This window comes from Hermetia illucens, chromosome 6 (genome assembly GCF_905115235.1).
Source record: "Hermetia illucens chromosome 6, iHerIll2.2.curated.20191125, whole genome shotgun sequence".
In the NCBI taxonomy this organism is placed as follows: Eukaryota; Metazoa; Arthropoda; class Insecta; order Diptera; family Stratiomyidae; genus Hermetia; species Hermetia illucens.
In genome coordinates, this window is record NC_051854.1 from 30,107,243 (window position 1) to 30,125,801 (window position 18,559).

The 18,559-nt window shown below is 42.9% G+C and overlaps 1 protein-coding gene across 1 annotated transcript in view; it reads right to left on the reverse strand.

The window, feature by feature from the left end:
* The window catches only part of LOC119658982 (cadherin-87A), a 582,773-nt gene that overhangs the window by 62,219 nt on the left and 501,995 nt on the right, over positions 1-18,559 (reverse strand). The window contains exons 9-10 of the mRNA XM_038066864.1: positions 17,992-18,106; positions 9,988-10,180 (exon numbers count right to left, since the gene is read on the reverse strand). Coding sequence (XP_037922792.1) covers positions 9,988-10,180; positions 17,992-18,106 — 308 coding nt within the window. The remainder of the gene's footprint in view (positions 1-9,987; positions 10,181-17,991; positions 18,107-18,559) is intronic.

Here is an 18,559-nt window from a genome sequence, read left to right on the forward strand (position 1 = left end):
AAGCCTATCGGGGCCAGGTCCGACATTGGGGTCAAGATTACCAATGAGGAACTCGACCAAGGAAGGCGTAAGGAAAGGAATGGCTAGAGATTCGGAGGAGTCTGTAGTTATGAAAGGTGTAGAGGGTGGAGGGCTCCCTCGAGCCACTGAAGAGAAGTAGGTGCAGAGAAGGTCGCAGGATTGTTGTGGGGAGTTGGCAGTGGAGTCAGGGAAGCTGATAGAAGAAGGGAGAGATTGGGTTGGATTACGAGAATTGCGAGCGTGAGACCAAAAGGGTTTGAAGTTATCGCGGGCAAGGACGGCTTCTATGTTCAATAGGTATCTTTTACGCGCTTTTCTGACCATTGACTTCACAGTAGAGCGTATAGCCTTAAAGTGAGCAAGTTCGACGTCATTCTTAGAAGTCCGAAATTTCTTCAGCAGTGTATGTTTCAAGCGAATGTTAATAAGAATTGCCGTTGTAAACAAAGTTGGGTACGAACGTAGGTAGGGAGGGGAAGAAGGGACATAACAGGAGAGGAGATCAGAGAGGATATTCTAAAAATTGTTGCGAACTTGATCACACGATGAGTTGCTTAATATATGTACCCCACAAAAGCTGCGTTTAGACCGTCAAAAGTGGCTTTGCGGAAGTTGAACTTAGTGGGTTTACGCTTGGTTTTGGGTTTTGAACGAGGGAGCTCCGCTTCAAAATAAATCGAGTTACAAGCTGGGACTTGATTTCAGGTGACATTTTCTTGCCAATCAAATTTAGAACGCTGAATAGAAGAATGTAAGTTATCTAGTTTCGTTGAAGTTATTCAATTTCTAAAATGTCTTGAGAAGAAGATATGCATACAAAAAGCACATGTGATAGCAATTATGCTTTGGGAGTTAGTCGATGCGGTGGTCGAGACGATTTAGTTGAACGTCTCGATATCGTTGCCCCGCGTTTGAAACCTGGTTCTTCATGGATGTTTGTGTTCGCCTATGAGCTACTACTCTGCTGAAGGTACAGATACTCGCAAGCTAGATTAAGGTAATTAGCGGGAACTTTTAAACTATTGAAATCACCCGAAGTGATAATATATTCCTAGCACTAGCACATTTTACGATGCTCTTTGCAGGACGCAAGGGGCAGCCTTGAGATATATACCCCGGACATGGGCACGTTTTCACCCAAAATCTTTCAGACCAATTTGCCTGAATGTCGTGAACAACTACATTAGAACTAACGTTCTAACATGTAATCCCTTACATTCATGTCAATATGCTTACCAGGCAGGACGATCAACGGAGACTATCTTTTATTAGTTGACATATGTATTCCGCAATGCAAGAAATATAAAGGAAATAGCTCTGTATCCGTTTTGAATGATGGGTGTGGTTTCGAAAGCACATCGCATGCAGAACATCCAAACCTTCTGGATGGCCTGTGTGAAGTTGCCAAATCTCCCATCAGGCGCATCGCTTCGTGCGAATAAGGGAACGCTCGGTGGACGCCTTATGGGGATGCTTATGTGTAGGCCGGATAGCAAAGCAAGCAAACGCCCATCTTTGTATAAAAATTGGCTATGGGAAGGACATCCAGATATCAAATCAAATATGGAAACGAGAAAAGAAGTTTATTTACGGCAAGCGGGTCGATATCCAGCGACCGCAGTGCCTCAGTAGCGGGAAACCTCGCTACTTTGGTACCTAATGCTATAAGAGATCTGAGGGCAACCGATGCTGTAAAAGACGAGCGTGGGAGGCAGCAGATTGCAACAGCGTTTGTTTAACTGAGGAATGCATAAATGAACTCTGTGAGTTCATCAAGAGGAGGCGCAATGTCCACCAAAATATCACAGCTCTGATATGTGGCATTAAGTTGTCCTACATTAGGGCGGTAGAGGGGAAAAACGCCCAAGCATCATGTGGCAAAGTGACGCAGGGGACGCAGGTGACGCCTCCTCAATATAAGATGAGAACGCGGGCAAATAGAGTAGGGACGGAATAACTGAACCCCTTGGTGTCCAATAAGCTGCACCGGCGAAAGTTGCGGGTAGATCTTCGACTACGGCCCCAACTTTGACAAGAGAGGAGGAATCTACAGCTCGTAAACCCGAACAATACACAAAGGTGAGTGGTAAAATGCGGCAGAAGGAAAATTCGTCCGGAAATAATCATTACTTCCAAGAAAGGAGATATGTCTTAGGCCGATATCCTTCAGAAAGTCAAAGCCGATCCAGAGTTGACAACCTGGGTGACAGTGTAAGCCGTATTAGGCGTACGTAAAAGGGGGATCTGATGCTGGAGCTAAACAAATCCAGCGATAAGATAGCGGATAGTTTTCGCGGTCAGATGGAGAAGCAAGATGAAGTAAAAGCGCGAAAGCAACAGATAGTAATTGAGTGCAAAGACTAGACGAAGTCACATCACGAGAGGTTATTTTTGCTGCGCTATGGGAACAGTTCAACGTTAGCGGAATAGAAGATAAAGAAAATGAAGAAGGCATATGTTGGTACACAGACCGCTATCATTAGCTTGCCGGCACACTATAACCATTGAAGGGGCATAATAGATCTCTAGGAGGCAATGTAAATTGGGAGGTAGTAATGCACTATTTAAAACTTTATTTGGGTAGCTACCGAGAAAGAGCTACGACAGCTAGTGTCATACAAATGATTTTTTTTTCGATTTTCTGGCTGAGCAGTAGGTAAGAGATTCGAAAAATAAATAATCGTTTTCCAATTCCCGCACTCCTATCCTAAGACCCGCCTCGGTGTAATAAAATTTGAAACCCCATTTTGCATCCAAGGGGACTATTCCTTTTTTGCCAAACTTTCGTTTCAATAGATATAACCGTGTGATAAACAGGTGGGCAGACGGACAGACAGACAGATCTCATGTTTTGAGCACACACTGAGATATTCTCCCCAAATTACGCAAGCCACCAGTTTTGATTATGCTGGATTCTTTCAGCTCAAACTTGATTATGCTGACATTTCCGCAAAAGTCTTTTGGGTCGGGGTTGGCTTTAACTTTTTTTTAATATCTCGCGGGGGTAATAATCGAGTACCTCAGATTGGTCTTGGTGAAAATAGTAATTGCCTTTGGGGGAATTCACACCTTTGTTTTGTTCTTTAATTTTTGGTTACATTTTTTGGAATTGCTAGTAGGCCTTTTTTCCGCTTAGGCGCCTTCTGATCCTCTTCCCTTAGTTGAATGGCAATACAATAGGGCGTTACCTATGATACTACGGGGCAACAAGTTTCGGCCGTTTCCCTTGCAACCTACTATAGGAGATCCTAATGACGTTCGCTATGTTGTCGATGGTTTGATGTATGCTGTGCATGATATTGATAAACTCAGACAGCACGAACTATTTTTGCACCCTTCCTTTGGATCAAGGTTCATTGAATTTTTGGGAGCCGACACTCTTTTCTCTGCAAACAGACGTAGTCGCGATATGAGAGCATAAGTAAGCAAGTGTATAAGTGTGCCGCCGATTGCGATGCGGTGAGTGTTAGAGAAATCAATAAACCTTATGCCGTTGTTGCTACGGTCGGTAAGATCTTGCCTTTCCACCATATGCCCGAGCAGGGTGTTGTCAAAGTCCGTCACAACATTCAAATTGCCATCACAATGTAATTTTTAGGAAATTCCTCCTGAACTATGTGTATTTCTTCATAGAAAGCATCCTTTAGTATATCGGAAATTTCATTAGGTGCAGAGTACTGCACATTTGTAATGCTCTTTAACGTGGGTCGGCATCCCGCAATCAAGATCCTATTAGAAATCGGCTCCCTTTCCGGTCCGTCCTTGGATTCGTGTCTATGAGCCATTGGCTTGAGAAATCAAAGAAATTTGGCATTTCGAGCGGGTGGTTGTAGTTCCCATTATACAGATATTGTATCTAAAACCCTCATGGCTTCCCTTCATGTCCTGGCACTCTCACACACTCTGATTCCAACCATGCAGAAATCCACCATTTTGCATACGTGCTCGATGTTGCGGGGAGTTCTCGACTGATTTTCCCAGTGACTTGCTACCGCCCACTATCGCCAGCGCCCCTTTTTAATTTAAGTAGGTAGGATCGTAGCCTACACAATGACGAAATCTATGAGCGATACCATGACCGTCCGGTTGTGGATAAAATCCGGCTCAATAGGTTCCGGTGGGCGGGTCACTTAATCCGTATGGATGAGGATGATCCAGCCCGGAAAGTCTATAAGGGCAATATCTATGGTAGAAAAAGAAGACGAGGCAGACCCTGCCTAAGATGGAGCGATGGCGTAGGTTAGGACGCCAGACAGCTTTTAAGGATATCGAATTGGTGGACCTCGGCGCAAAACCGGGATGTCTGGAGTTCCTTATTAAGGCAGGCCTAGACCGGATACCGGTTGTTGCGCCGTTGATGATGATGATGATGATGAGGTAGGATCGTCCGAGCCTAAATGCTTGGCACTTATTTGCTAGTATTTTGTCACATTCGGTATCTGCTGAGATTGTGACAACTAGGAAATAATAATCATTGGCGCAACAATCCATATTGAATCCGGGCGTTGAAGTGTGTTAGAGCATTTGATTTAAAACCGTAACAGCACACTAAAATACACTGTAGGAGGCAATGGTGTCAGCACTGCGCTCGCCCGAAATTATTACCCTGATTTGACTCAGGTCATTCAAAGCTGAGTCAACTGGCATCCGACGTCAAATCACGATACAAATCCCACTGCCATCAGTGAGATTTGAACCGCCGCCTTCCTTACCAAAACCTTGTGCTCTAACCAGTCAGCTATCCGGAGACCTGATGAAGAATGGTGGAACTTATTCGGATCGACAATTATCTGATTAAAATTATTTGCCAATACCCTGTGGGTGCCCGTGAACCGCTTTAGTCAGAAGTTGTGAATCTTGTCAAATGCTGGCGCCTTCCAATTACCTGCCTTTTCAAGGGTTGCTACAACATCAATTTCAATTATATCAGACGTGGTCATTTCGGGGAGGACTTTGCATAAACTCAAAAGGTATGGGAGCCACGCTGCTTCTAAATTGCAACAACTGAGCTGATTCCAAACTCTTCTCTAGAAATATTCTATTTGATCCAGATCGAGGTTACGCTCCCGGTCTGAGCTAGTGAGATTTTTATAAAATGCTCTTTAGCTTTGAAAGAACAAGGTGTTCTCTATCCTTTGATGAAAGTCCTTTGATACCTACGGATGCTGCAATTTTCTGCTTCAGTATCTGGAGGATTTCAGTGGTGGGCAAATCATTGGAAGGATCGTAGTTTCAAAAATATCCGCAACACATCTGTGCATTTGTGGTGATGGATTTCCAGGGTCTGATTGTGTGACGCGGCCAATCTCCTTTCTCAAGTTTTCGACTCCTTTGTTGAGGATAAAGTCCTGTTCCGCATACCTCTGCTATTCGCTCCAAGATGTTGACTTTAGAGACGAATCATTGTGACAGTCGTAACATAGACCAGGCTGTCGCAGAAATTTCGCTACCAAAGTGAAAAGCAAAAATTCTTTAAATGGCAGCAATCACGTTGTTAGATGCCGAAGTAAATTTTGGTGTTGAGATCTCTGGCTTTAACCTCAGCATATTTTGTGGATTGAACCTGGAATGCGGTGAAGGCTGGAGCCTGACACCGAGCTAAAGCGAAGCTTCTTGTAAAATTTGAGTTGGTCCACTCAAACCATACGACGCCTAGATCTTCTGCCCCTAACCGCCAAAACATTGCGGTTATACGGAGCGAAGTGACTCTTTGATGTTGTTCGGCGACGAATTTAATTTAGCGTCCCCAATTTCTTTTCACGAGTAATGGGGAACCAGTCAACCTTGCAACGGAGCCCTAATTTTGCAATGCCCCATTGATACCCCTAAACGTAGGGAGGGGAGCCGCTGAACTACATCGTAACGTCATTGCAATTCATCTGATTGGCGTGTCGATTGCTTCGCCCCGGAGTACGGATTTTTTTAGGAGGTCTATTCCCCCAGAAAGAAAGAACGATTTTAGGAGGATGAACGCAAATGGTAACGTATTGATTGTCTGCGGCTAGTTATTTACATGGTGAACTTGCGATATTCATAGGTGACACGCACCAGGTATTTGGAACTTAAGTCAGGAATATGAATATGAATGAAAATTCTCCTTATCATTTGTGCGAAATCGGTAAAGTTCAACAATCTTGATTATGTAATTACTTCATAATAACAACGACACAGATTGAATCAGACTGCGCGAAAGTCCCAGGACGTGTAGGACGTGTAGGAAAACACATAACCATCTGTTCGAAAAAGATTAAGAAATGGCTAACAGAGACGCGCAAGTTTTACCAACGAATCAGCAGAATGAAGCCTTACATACCTTGATGCTCATCCTGCCGAGACAAAAAGGGAAATCTGATTTCTTACAGAATGGGCATATTCGAGCGATGGATTGAATACTTCGATGAACAACCAGAACATCGGCGACTTGGACGTCTCACCAACTGAAGTCCGTGCAATTCATCGGCTTAAAAATCATAAGTCGCCAAGAGCCGATGGAATTACAGGTGAATTGGTTAAATATGGAGGCGACCAATTACACCAAGTGGTTCATCAACTTATGCTCAAGGTGTGGGACAGTGAATCAACGCCTAACGATTAGCAAAGATGCATGATCTGTCCCATACATAAAAAAGGGAATATCACGCAGTCCAGGCATTATAGAGCTATCACGTTGCTCAGTGATACTGAGCTATAAGATATTCTCCGATATCTTACTAGACCGGATCGCCCCATACGCCCAGAACATCATTGGACCATACCAAAGAGGCTTCACTCGATGCAAATCAACAACATATCAGATTTTCTCTCTGCGGCAAGTGATGGAGAAGCTTTTGGAATATGGACATCAGTTGCTCCATCGTTTATCGACTTTAAGGTCACTTATGATAGCATAGCCAGGGTAAAAATGTACACAGCCATGAGAGAATTCGATATTTCGACGAAATTAATAAGATTGACTAGGCTGACCCTGACCAATGTCCGATGCCAGATAAAAGTAGCATTCGACATCAACAACGGTCTAAGACAAGAGGACACTCTTTTTCATGCGCCCTCGTTAACCTGGCCCTGGAAAAAGTGATCCGTGATGCTGAGGTCAATGCAAGAGGTACGATCCTCTTTAAGTCCACCCAACTACTGGCCTATGCTGACAATATCGACATCATGGGAAGAATGACCCGAGACGTACAAACTGCCTTCATCCAAATTGAGCAGGCGGTGCTAGATCTTGGGCTGCACATCAATGAAGGCAAGACAAAATATAGGGTGGCAACTTCAGCACCAAATACCAACCAAGCAACAACATCAAACCGCACTGGTCAAACGGGAAGAATAAAGATAGGAGACTCGGAGGCGGTTGATAATTTCTCTTATTTAGGGTAAAAAATCACAACCGATAACAGCTATGACGATGAAATCAGCGCACGGATGTTGGCAGCGAACAGAGCCTATTTCAGCTTACAAAAATTGTTCCGCTCGAAATGTCTCACCATAGGGTCAAAGCTCTTACTGTACAAGACTATGATCTTGTCAGCCCTCATGTATTGGGTTCTTAGTAAGAAAAATTACGAATTGTTGGTCGCGTTCGAGATAAGAATTCTCCGGAGAAGTCGTCCATCCCCATGTAGGGGGCCCTACATGAGGGTGGACGACTCCGTAGTCTACATAACGATGAAATCTATGATCAATACCATGACCATCAGTTTGTTGATAAAATCCAACTGAATATGTTACGGTGAGCGGGTCAGCTAATCCGTACGGATGGGGATGATCTAGCCCGGAGAGTCTATAAGGGGAATATTTATAGTACAAAAAGAAGACGAGGCAGACCCTGCCCGGCCATTTTGCGGCGGCATCCACTAGCCAGCATGATAGGCCGAGGAGTTGCAAGAAGTGTGGGGAAGAGGGCCACCTCATCAAAGATTGCACCGGAGATCCACGGTGTATGCTATGTAGTGGGAAAGAGGGCGTGGACGACCTGCATGTTGCGGGAAGCAGCAGATGTCCGGTATATAGGAGGGAGCTGAACTGCACAGGCAAATGAGATTGATACAAATCAATCTCAATCACTGTGAGGCAGCTCAGGACCTGCTCTCGCAAACCATTCGAGAGTCGAATGTCGATGTTGTGGTTATTTGCGAGCCGTACAGAAACCACGGCGGTGTGACTTGGGCGGTGGATGCGTCTGGCAACGCCGCAATCTTGGCGTGCGGAAGACAGGCCATTCAGGAAGTCATGGCCCCCCCCCCCCCCCGGCAGCCAATTTTATAAGGGCGAAGGTCAACGGTGTCCATATTTACAGCTGCTACGCTCCTCCTAGTGCAACCTTAGCACAATATGAGGAGATGTTAGACAGTCTGGTGTTGGACGCTAAAGACCGCCTAACGCCTAACGTGGGAGGGCCGAAGTATAGTCGCAGGCTACTCATCGTGGGAGTGGTGAGGTCGATCCTGCTATACGCGGCCCCTGTCTGGGCGGGAGCTTTGAACCACGCTGTCAACCGGAGGAAGATAAGTTCGGCATACCGGCCAATTGCGCTAAGGGTGTGCAGCGCATTTAGGACGGCGTCGACGGAGGCAGTGTGTGTCATCGCAGGAATGATCCCTATAGATCTTCTAGCGAGCGAGGCACACTGGCTCTACGAAAAACGGAAGGCAAATCCAGCCGAGGTGAATGCGGATTTCCGAAAAGCCATCAGGAGAGAGTTGTGTGGCAAGTGGCAACAACGATGGGATAACTCCGACAAGGGCCGGTGGACCCATACATTGATCCCGTATATCGAGAAATGGGTCAACCGAAAGCACGGAGAATTGAATTACCACCTGACACAGTTCCTTACGGGACACGGTGGCTATAGGAAGTGCTTGCATCGCTTCGAGTTGGACGAGTCTCCCAACTGTCCTGAATGCGGTGCTACACCCGAGGACCCGGAGCACGTTATGTTCCATTGTCCCAGATTTCTGCAGCAGAAAAGGAGGTTGAACAGCATCTTAGGGGCGGACATCGAGCCTTCGAACCTGGTTGAAGAGATGCTGAAGTCGGAGGAAAACTGGATGGCGGTAAATGAGGCAGTAGCCGTGGTGCAGACAAAACTCCTGGAGTTGGATGGAGCTCGGAAGGCGGCGCGACGGAGACGTGACATGGACGAGCTGGTATAGCGAACCAGAGACTCCCCCGCGAAGTAATACTTCACGGTGGTCCCGCGAGGAGGGGCGGAAGAGTGGGGATGGTTATAGTGGGTGCGAATCCTACACACTGCTGCAACCTGGCGCAGCAGCGTCTTTCTAAGATTCCCACCTCCATCCATAAAAAAAAAAGGCAGACCCTGCCTGAGATGGAACGATGAACGATGGCGTAGGTCAAGACGCCAGACGGGGATATCAAGTTGGTGGACCTCAGCGCATGTCGCGGATGTCTGGAGTTCCTTTTTAATGCAAGCCTAGAACGGATAACGGTTGTTGCGGTTCTTGACTTGCGGCGCTTGACGATTGCGGTCGTCATCTTGTTTTTTTTTGTTATGCTTGGCCATTTAAATGTTAATTTTCAACTTTAATAAATAAGCAGTCAAATTGCAATTTACAAACAAGAAAATGCTCGTTATGAGCGTTTTAACAGTAGGTTGTCCCCGTAAGTATGTATAAATACATGAGGGCATACGTCTGAAATTCTCGTCAGTTAATCTTTCAATTCTATGCCGTAGATACAATGGTTCACGAACAAAAAAATTCAGCGGCTTTCGAAGGTTTTAACCTCAACCTCTTATACTTTTTCTCAGAAAATATGGTTATTTTGTTATAAAAAATTCAGAGAAAAAATAATGCTCCAGAAACAAAGGATTTGTTTCTCAAACGGAGGACTATCTGCTATTTTTTCGAACCTGTTTGCGAATAAGGATGATTTAAAGATGCTTTCCAGCTATCAACTATCTTACTCCTAAAACACATCTGAAAGATAAGCGCATCGGATACTCACTCGTCAATAATTCATAGACAATCTTCCGTGGCTCTCCTGTATCGCCATCTCGAGCTTGAACCTTAAGGACCAATGTTCCAATCGGACTATTTTCTTCGATTACTGCCGCTAATGATCCTTGAAATACTGGTGGGCTATTCTGTACATCCTTAACACGAACTTCAAAAGAAGTAGCAGTTGAATGTGTACCATCCTGAAAATTGAAAATGAAATGCATGAATTCAATGGAAAATGATATTTGCTTCTGAAAGAGGGAAATCATGGAAAAGGAAATACAACCCAAGGAAAAAAGCATTCCCCAGAAGTCTTTGAATGTCGAGGAAGCATTCGATTTCAATAGAAAGAAGTTTCGCGGATCGTTTCCATTTCATAAGGACGACTGAAGCCGAATCAACGCGTAATAGATGTATACATATATTCACTTGCCATAACCTTATTTTAATCAGTAAAAGATTTTCCTTTTCAAGTAGCATCGGAATCGGGTATTGAAAAGGTGGGAATATCGAATGAAAAGTAACCATGTCAATCATCTGCTGGAAAAAAGGAATTTTTTTGATGCTCAGATTATTTTTAAATCATCCATGAATCATCACGTGGTGCTCTGAGGTGGAGCAGAAACCAAAGGAAATCAGAGCTTGTGGGTGGTATTATGCAAGGATCAATATTAATTGGCTTTCGAAAAAGTGGAAAAAAAATCTTAAAATTCATTTGAATATTCCATTGGGAATTGAAATAGAGACTGGTATGCCCTGGATTGCGGCTTGTGAGCCTATAATTACGGTCAGTTATAGTGAATGAATGGGTACTGGAGGTTTCGATGAGTAGTTCAGTTTCCATTATCGGTTGGATGTGGGCGGGAAAAGATAGGCATTGTTTACTATGTAATATGAATATTTCTTGGAAAAATCTTGTGACGAAATTCACTTTGGGGAAAGTATGTGTGTAAGTGTGACGTATATTTAAATGGGAGTAATGACACCAGCGAATATTTAGTTAGAATGATTAAGAACAGATGACATAAATGTCAGAAAGGAGATCTGTCAAAAGGGAAAAGTAGTTAGTTTTAGTTTTCTACCAAAGTATTCGCATGCCTTTTGGAATGTTTCGCGGAGTACAAAAGGGCCGGAAGTCCGCTCTCGAAGTCAGCCTAGCTCTTCAATTAGAGCAGGACGCCTCGGTTATAAACATGCCTCGAATTGTATCAGTTCTATAATTAATTGTACATAACGTTGTGGAATTAGGTGTGGAATAAACCTTTCCACTAAAGGTGTAGAACGTGTTTTTGTAGAGCGTTACTTAATCCAGTCATACGAATGGACAGGAATGGTGTGTGCAAATCAGAACGGGTGTAGTGAATTACATGTGGAAATTCCGATTACGGAAATCTGGGGTTTTAAGAAAACGGGGGTTCGAAATTTCCAGGTTTTTACGTAAACCAGTCCGAGTAAGGAAGTTTCGGTATCCAAGCTGATATGTCGGCTTGTATAGTACTTAAAGCAATTATGTAACAATATGATAAATAATGTATTGAATATGGAAGAACTGATAATTATATACGGCACTCTGCATTAATTCTAAAAGTGAAGGTCATAAGAGAGGCATCCAATCTGAATCGCAAAAAAGTGAAAATTTCACATGCAAAAAGGTTTATTCGTGCAATCATTACTGCACTGTCCCAGCAATAGTCCGTAAGTTGTAATAAGCGCAAAGGAAAATCATGCGAAAATCCGAAAAAAATATGCCAAATGACCTGCTTGAATTTATACAATACGTCGCGGCACAATACGGTAAAAATGTTTGTCCTTAAACAGAAAAAAAGTCCCGGAAAAGGGATTGCATTTCGCCTGGGAACATGTAAGCAAACCGTTTTCATTCTCGAAAAATTTGTTGATTTCCGACGAAGTCAAATTCAACTTTTTCTGACAGAATGGTAAGAAATTTGTGTAGAAGGGTAAAAGTTTCGAACCTAAAAAGTTTGCAGCAAACTACAAGCCATTGTCAGAGTAATGTCATGGTTTGATGTTGCATGAGTGGCAGTGGCGTGGGAGAATTATTATTCCTCAATAGAAGGATGAAGGAAAGTATATGAATGCGTTACGGTACAATTTTTGAAATATGTTTGAAAGTTAGGAAGTTACTTCAGATGTAAGTAAAACGACAACCACAAGTGCTTCATAAAAAATGAAAGAGTAGTTGTTGTTCCAAACTCGTCTTGTGTTACCAGCAGTTCATCTCGTCGAAAATTTATAGGTAATTTTCAAACGAAAATCCAAAAATTCGAAAGCTTTACTATCTCAAAGCTAACGCCGGAATTAACTCTGAGGAAATAGACAACCTCGTAGAATAGACGTTGGCGTTAGAAAATAACTATGTTTTTTTACGTCCAAAATAGTATTTCCACCTTCCCAATTACCATATCTGTTGAAAAAAAACCAAAACCAACCAATTGAATTCTTATAAAGCGGAAAGGAAACCGTAGTGATTTCTTGACATTTCATGTGACGTCATGGAGCGAGAAATTGGAATCTTATCTACGTGAAGTCATTCGGTTTAGGTTTGGTGTTTGTTACTTGTTACTTTTCAAGTAATTAATCAGTTTTTAACAAAAAAGTGGGAAATTGTTGCATGAAAGGAAAGCTTTTCAAGTTACCTTTCGTTTTGGCAGTAATGGTAAGAAGCTATATAGAAAATTCTTGCGAAGTCAACGGCCCAAAAATAAAAAGTTATCAAAGCGCAAAGTGGACGATGTTTACACGACTTTGGGAACAATAATGTAAAATAAAGTGAATTTGCACTACGCGGAATTCGAACCTTGGGCCGGTTGGATATACTGCGGTTTCTCTTCCTTGTGGCTTGATTTGAATTGGAATATTAATGACACGAACTTTTTACGCACGCCATATATAATCAATTAAGACTGGAGTTCAAGTTTAGAAAATGATCCTCAAAATTTAAAACTGACTCCAAAGAAAATTAATTTAGTCGGGCGATCCACTTACGAATTTTTCCTTTTATCGGTTTACTGCCGCAATCAGTGGCGAAATTAACTATCGTAAACAAGATCTTCTTCTTTTTCTTCAGCCTTTGTCCCGTTCACAAGCGGGGTCGGCTCGTCGTGATCGGCTTCGCCATTTGGCTCTATCGAATGCCTGATCTGGGTGCAATCTCGAGGCTTTCAAATCCCCATCCAGCGTATCAAGCCACCGTTGCTTAGGTCTGCCTTTTGGTCGTTTACCATCGACTTCGATGTTCAGACCAATCTTTGCAAGTGAATTCTCGTTTGCACGAATTGCGTGACCATACCATCGAAGACGCCTCTCTCGCAACTTTTCCACGATCGGTGCAACCCTATAACGATCGCGGATATCCTCATTTCGGATGTGATCTAAACGTGTGACGCCACTAGTCCAACGTAGCATCTTCGTCTCCATTACCGCGAGACGCCGTTCATTGTCTTTTATGGTCGGCCAACACTCAGAACCATAGAGAGCGACTGGACGGACAACATTGCGGTAAATTTTAGATTTGAGACGTTCGTTGATACGTCGATCACAAAGGACACCAGTTGTGGAACGCCACTTCATCCAGATAACGAGAGGTATTCAGGATTCAAGGAGTGGGCATGTCTAAATAACGAAAAGGTATAGAAACTACAGAGAAGAGAATCATCTCATAAAGAATTGTGCCGAAGATTCACGATGTGTGCTATCATCATCATCAAAGGCGCAACAACCTGTATCCGGTCTAGGTCTGCCTTAATAAGGAACTCTAGACATCCCGGTTTTGCGCCGAAGTCCATCAATTCGATATTAATAAAAGCTGTCTGGCGTCCTGACCTACGCCATCGTTCCATCTCAGGCAGGATCTGCCTCGTCTTCTTTTTCTACCATAGATATTGCCCTTATACACTTTCCGGGCTGGATCATCCTCATCCATACGGATTAAGTAACCGGTCCACCGCAACCTGTTGAGCCGGAAGATTCTTCAGAGGATTCTTCTCTCGAACGCGACCAAGAGTTCGGTGTTTTTTTCACTAAGAAGCCAAGTCCCCGAGGAATACATAAGGACTGGCAAGATCATAGTCTTGTACGGTAACAGCTTTGACCCTATGGTGAGACGTTTCGAGTGAAACAGTTTTTATAAGCTGAAATAGGCTCTGTTGGCTACCAACAACCGTGCGCGTGATTTTCGACCCTAGATAGGAGAAAGTTTCAACGGTCTCAAAGTTGTAGTCTCCTATCTTCGTTTGACCAGTGCGACTCGATGTTGTTCGTTCTTTCGGTTTTGGCGCTGACGTTGCCACCATGTACTTCGTTTTTCTTTTATTAATGTGTAGCCCAAAATCTCGCGCTGCCTGTTCGATCTGGATGAAGGTAGACTGTACATCTCGGGTTGTTCTTCCCATAGTGTCAATATCGTCAACGTAGACCAGTAGTTGGGTGGACTTGAAGAGGATGGTGCCTCTCGCATTTACATCGGCATTGCGAATCACTTTCTCCAGGGCCAGGTTGAAGAGGACGCATGATAGGGCATCCCCTTGTCGTAGACCGTTGTTGATGTTGAATGGTCCCGAGAGTGATCCTGCTGCTTTGATCTGGCATCGGACATTAGTCAGGGTCAGCCTAGTCAGTCTTATCAATTTCGTCGGGATACCGAATTCTCTCATGGCCGCGTACAGTTTTACCCTGGCTATGCTATCATAGGTACGTGCAACTGATGTCTATATTCCAACAGTTTTTCCATCGCTTGCCACAGAGAGAAAGTCTAATCTGTTGCTGATTTGCCTGCAGCGAAGCCTCTTTGGTATGGGCCAATGATGTTGTGGGCATATGGGGCTATCCGGCCTAGCAAGATATCGGAGAATATCGTATAGATGGTACTTAGCAACGTGATGTACGTGGTGTAATTTGTCGCCTCCATATTTGACCAATTCGGCTGGAATTCCATCGGCTCCTGGCGATCTATGGTTTTTAAGCCGATGAATTGCACGAACTGTTTCTTCTATGCTTGGTGGTGGCAGCATTTGTCCGTCGTCTTCAGTTGGCGGGACGTCTAACTCGCCGATATTTTGGTTGTTGTGCAGTTCATCAAAGTACTCAACCCATCGTTCTAATATGCCCATTCTGTCGGAAATCAGATTTCCCTCTTTGTCTCGACAGGATGAGCATCGGGGTATATAAGGCTTCATTTTGCTGACTTGTTGGTAAAACTTCCGCGCCTGGTGCGGTTGCTCCCTGTACTTTTCTACTTCACAGACTTGTTGGTTCTCCCAGGCTTCCTTTTTCCGTCTGTGAAGTCGCTTCTCCGCTCGACGGAGTTCGTGATAAGTCTCTGCGCGTGCCCGCGTTCTTTGAGAATGCAACATTACTCGGTATGTGGCATTCTTCCGTTCCGTTGCTAGCTTACATTCATCGTCAAACCAGTCGTTCCGACTTTTCTTGCGGCTGGGGCCAAGTTTCTTTGTGGGCGTGTCAATGATAACGATGTGTGCTATGCATGCAAAAACAAACAACTGACGTCTGGATAATGCAATAGATGAAGTGACAATAGAAGGCACTTTGGAAGTTCAGAAGTTATGATGGTTAGCTGCTTTATACGGGCATTCGAGACATTCCTGTCGGCTTAAGATTTAGGTCGACAGGAACTTCAATGAGAGAAGTGGTACGACTATTTTACCTTGTGAGCAGCAAATTAAACTACTGGCGAAACACGTGTCGATGTTGGGCTCGTTGAAGGCCAGAACAAAGCCATGATATCGGAATTGAAAGAAAAATTCCAGGGTCGGTTTGTCTTGATCGGTTGCATCAGTTTGCTCGATCGAGGGCTTGATCTGAATGGGCCTAACCACCGTTGTTTCAGCCGGCCTTTTGGTTGTTTCCCCTCGACTTCGATGTTTGGATCAATCTTGGCAAGTTAGTTCTCGTCAGCGTGAATTAGATGTCCATATGGAGAAGAAAAGGGAACCCTAAAGGAAACTATGCACGAGGTGGAAAAGCAATCATCTCTCACATGGACTAAATAAAAATATATTGACTGTCCTGATGAGGTTCACGAACTCTTTGCAGAGATACGGAGAGCTCGCAAAACTATGAAGAAACTGCACAACGGAAAGGAAAAAAACATTTAACTTTCTGACAAACAAACTAAAGGACGCTTCAGGTATAAAAGATTTTGTGTATTTATTTTATAAGAACATTTGGCTAGACATTTGTCCCATTAGAACCTAGCACGTCAAGTATATGCATATATTAAGTGAGAATACCCACTTTCGCGTAATGCTGATACTGAAAGCCCTGAATTTGCACATAAGCGACAATTATAACTTTGTGTAATAGTGGGATTTCGATTGGATAGAAATTAAAACAAACGTGGCTCTTAATAAAGCTCCTGACTATGAACTTATTACAGGTAGAATATTGAAAGAATTGCCAGAAAAAGGAATCAAATTATTACAAATAATTAATGTAGCTTTCAAATTCAGAGACTGAAACAAGTCATTCAGAATCGAAACCAAATACCACCTAATCAACTCTGTTTCAAAGCATTCCATAACAAGTGCACGAATCCGATAAATAATGCAATGGAAAAAAGCAGGTGTGCTTAGCCATTTTTCGCGATGATAAGGTATGGCAACAAGATCTGTTGTATAAATTGCAGATGAATTTTTAGAGATCTTAAAATCATATGCATCCGAGCGCCTATTCTGAGTGAAATACGAAGGAACGTACTCTGAAATGAAAAACATTACAGCTGCTGTACCGCAGGTCTGTCTTGGGCCCAGCACTGTTTATTTTATATACCAATGCTATACTTTGCTATAAACGGACAAGATGTGCCACAGGCGAGCGGGGTCAAATATTTAGACACATCCTACGAAAAAGGACAAGTTAAATGCCAAATAAAGACAGATGAACTGACTGCTGGGGAGGAATTCCCAGCTGATCGTCGACAACAAATTGCTAATTTACGGCATCCAGCTCTGGGGCTGTGCCAAAGAATCAAACCCAAAGTTCATACAAACGTTCCCAAATAAAGTAATTAGAAGCATAGTAGGCGCTCCCTGGTTCTTTCGTAATGAGGACTTGCATAAGGACCTGAAAATACAGAAGTAATCAAAGAGCACGCAACATAGCCATCGACTACGCTCGAAGTACGGAAAATGGCTGAGATCTCTAATATAATGAGAGGGTTGCTAACATAAAGGATTCCTAAGGATATAAGCTTAGCGAAGGCAGCACTGGGATTAATCACAGGGTCTTCTCTCAATAAAAGAGAAAATCAAATTGCATGATGGGGAAATCTCAGGCTTAGCTTGGCGAGAGGTAGTTTTAGTGAGTGAAAATCACACACTCTTAGAGAACGTGAACCCAGGGGTTAGTCTTTTAAAGATTTCCATTTCTTTAAAGAAACAACTAAGTTTCTAAGCCACCTTCCTAAAATCGCAAATTAGAACCACTTGTTCTTATTTCAATGGGGCGCATGTAAATAAATTGTTTGCTCTAATTTCTCTTCTAAAAGACAATGCTGGAAACTTTACCGCAGCAGCTAATATTTTTAACAAAGTTGCAGCAGTTTAGAAGTCGTATTTGAAATTACCGCTAATAAAAGAAATTGAAAGCTAAAAACTTCTTTCCTCTTCCTGAAAAATCTACAATCATTCAATTGACACGCCAACATTTGAGGCCCACCTGAAATTGATTGACATTTTCGCATGCCAGGATACTTTGTAATACGAAATCCACTCTCCATCAAAGATTCGAGGTTTGCTTTCTAATAAATTGAAATCGATAGACGTAATGGTACCTATGTGCACTGTTACCTTTGCTGAAAACGATTCAGCTTTTGAGTTATTAAGTATAGAATCAGATTGAATGGATGACGCATTGCTCTCAAGAATGGTTCACCATTTCCACCCACTTATATGCGAGTATATATTATAAATAGCACATACTTTTTTGACGGATTCCCCTAAATAAAATATGTAAATGTAAAAGCCCAACTTACCGTTGCATTTATCTCCAGATGGTAGATCATTCGCTTGTTATAATCTAGAGTGTCATTCAAAATAACAGCCGCCTTTAAAACATTTTGTGAGCTCTCAATAATTTTGAAAATAAATCTGGAAATATGAGAAACGAGAAAAAATAAGATAAATTTTGGTTTGATGTATGTATGTGTTCAAGATTCATTGCTATAGTCTATTTTGTTTTATTTGCTCCCGGCTTGGCCCAGTTAGAATAAATTGAAAGCTGTAACGACTTCTGCCTTCACGAATAAGATAAAATTACCTACTGTGTTTACTTGGGATTTAAAGTGCAAAAAGCCAGGCAAACTTCTAGAAATCCACGGTAATTTCATTTCTTATCGAGTGATGGAACAGTTGGGAGGAAGCGCCACATGATTGCAGTGACTTTTGTTAGATAGAATGTAAAATGATGTAAAGAAGGTAAGAGGAAGTCCATATTTATTGTAAACAAATACTTGAATGGAAACCAGTAGGAGGTAGGGATATATATTCATTGCAGAATAAATAAATTCAATAAAAGAAAATAAGGATAAGATTTGTTCAAGA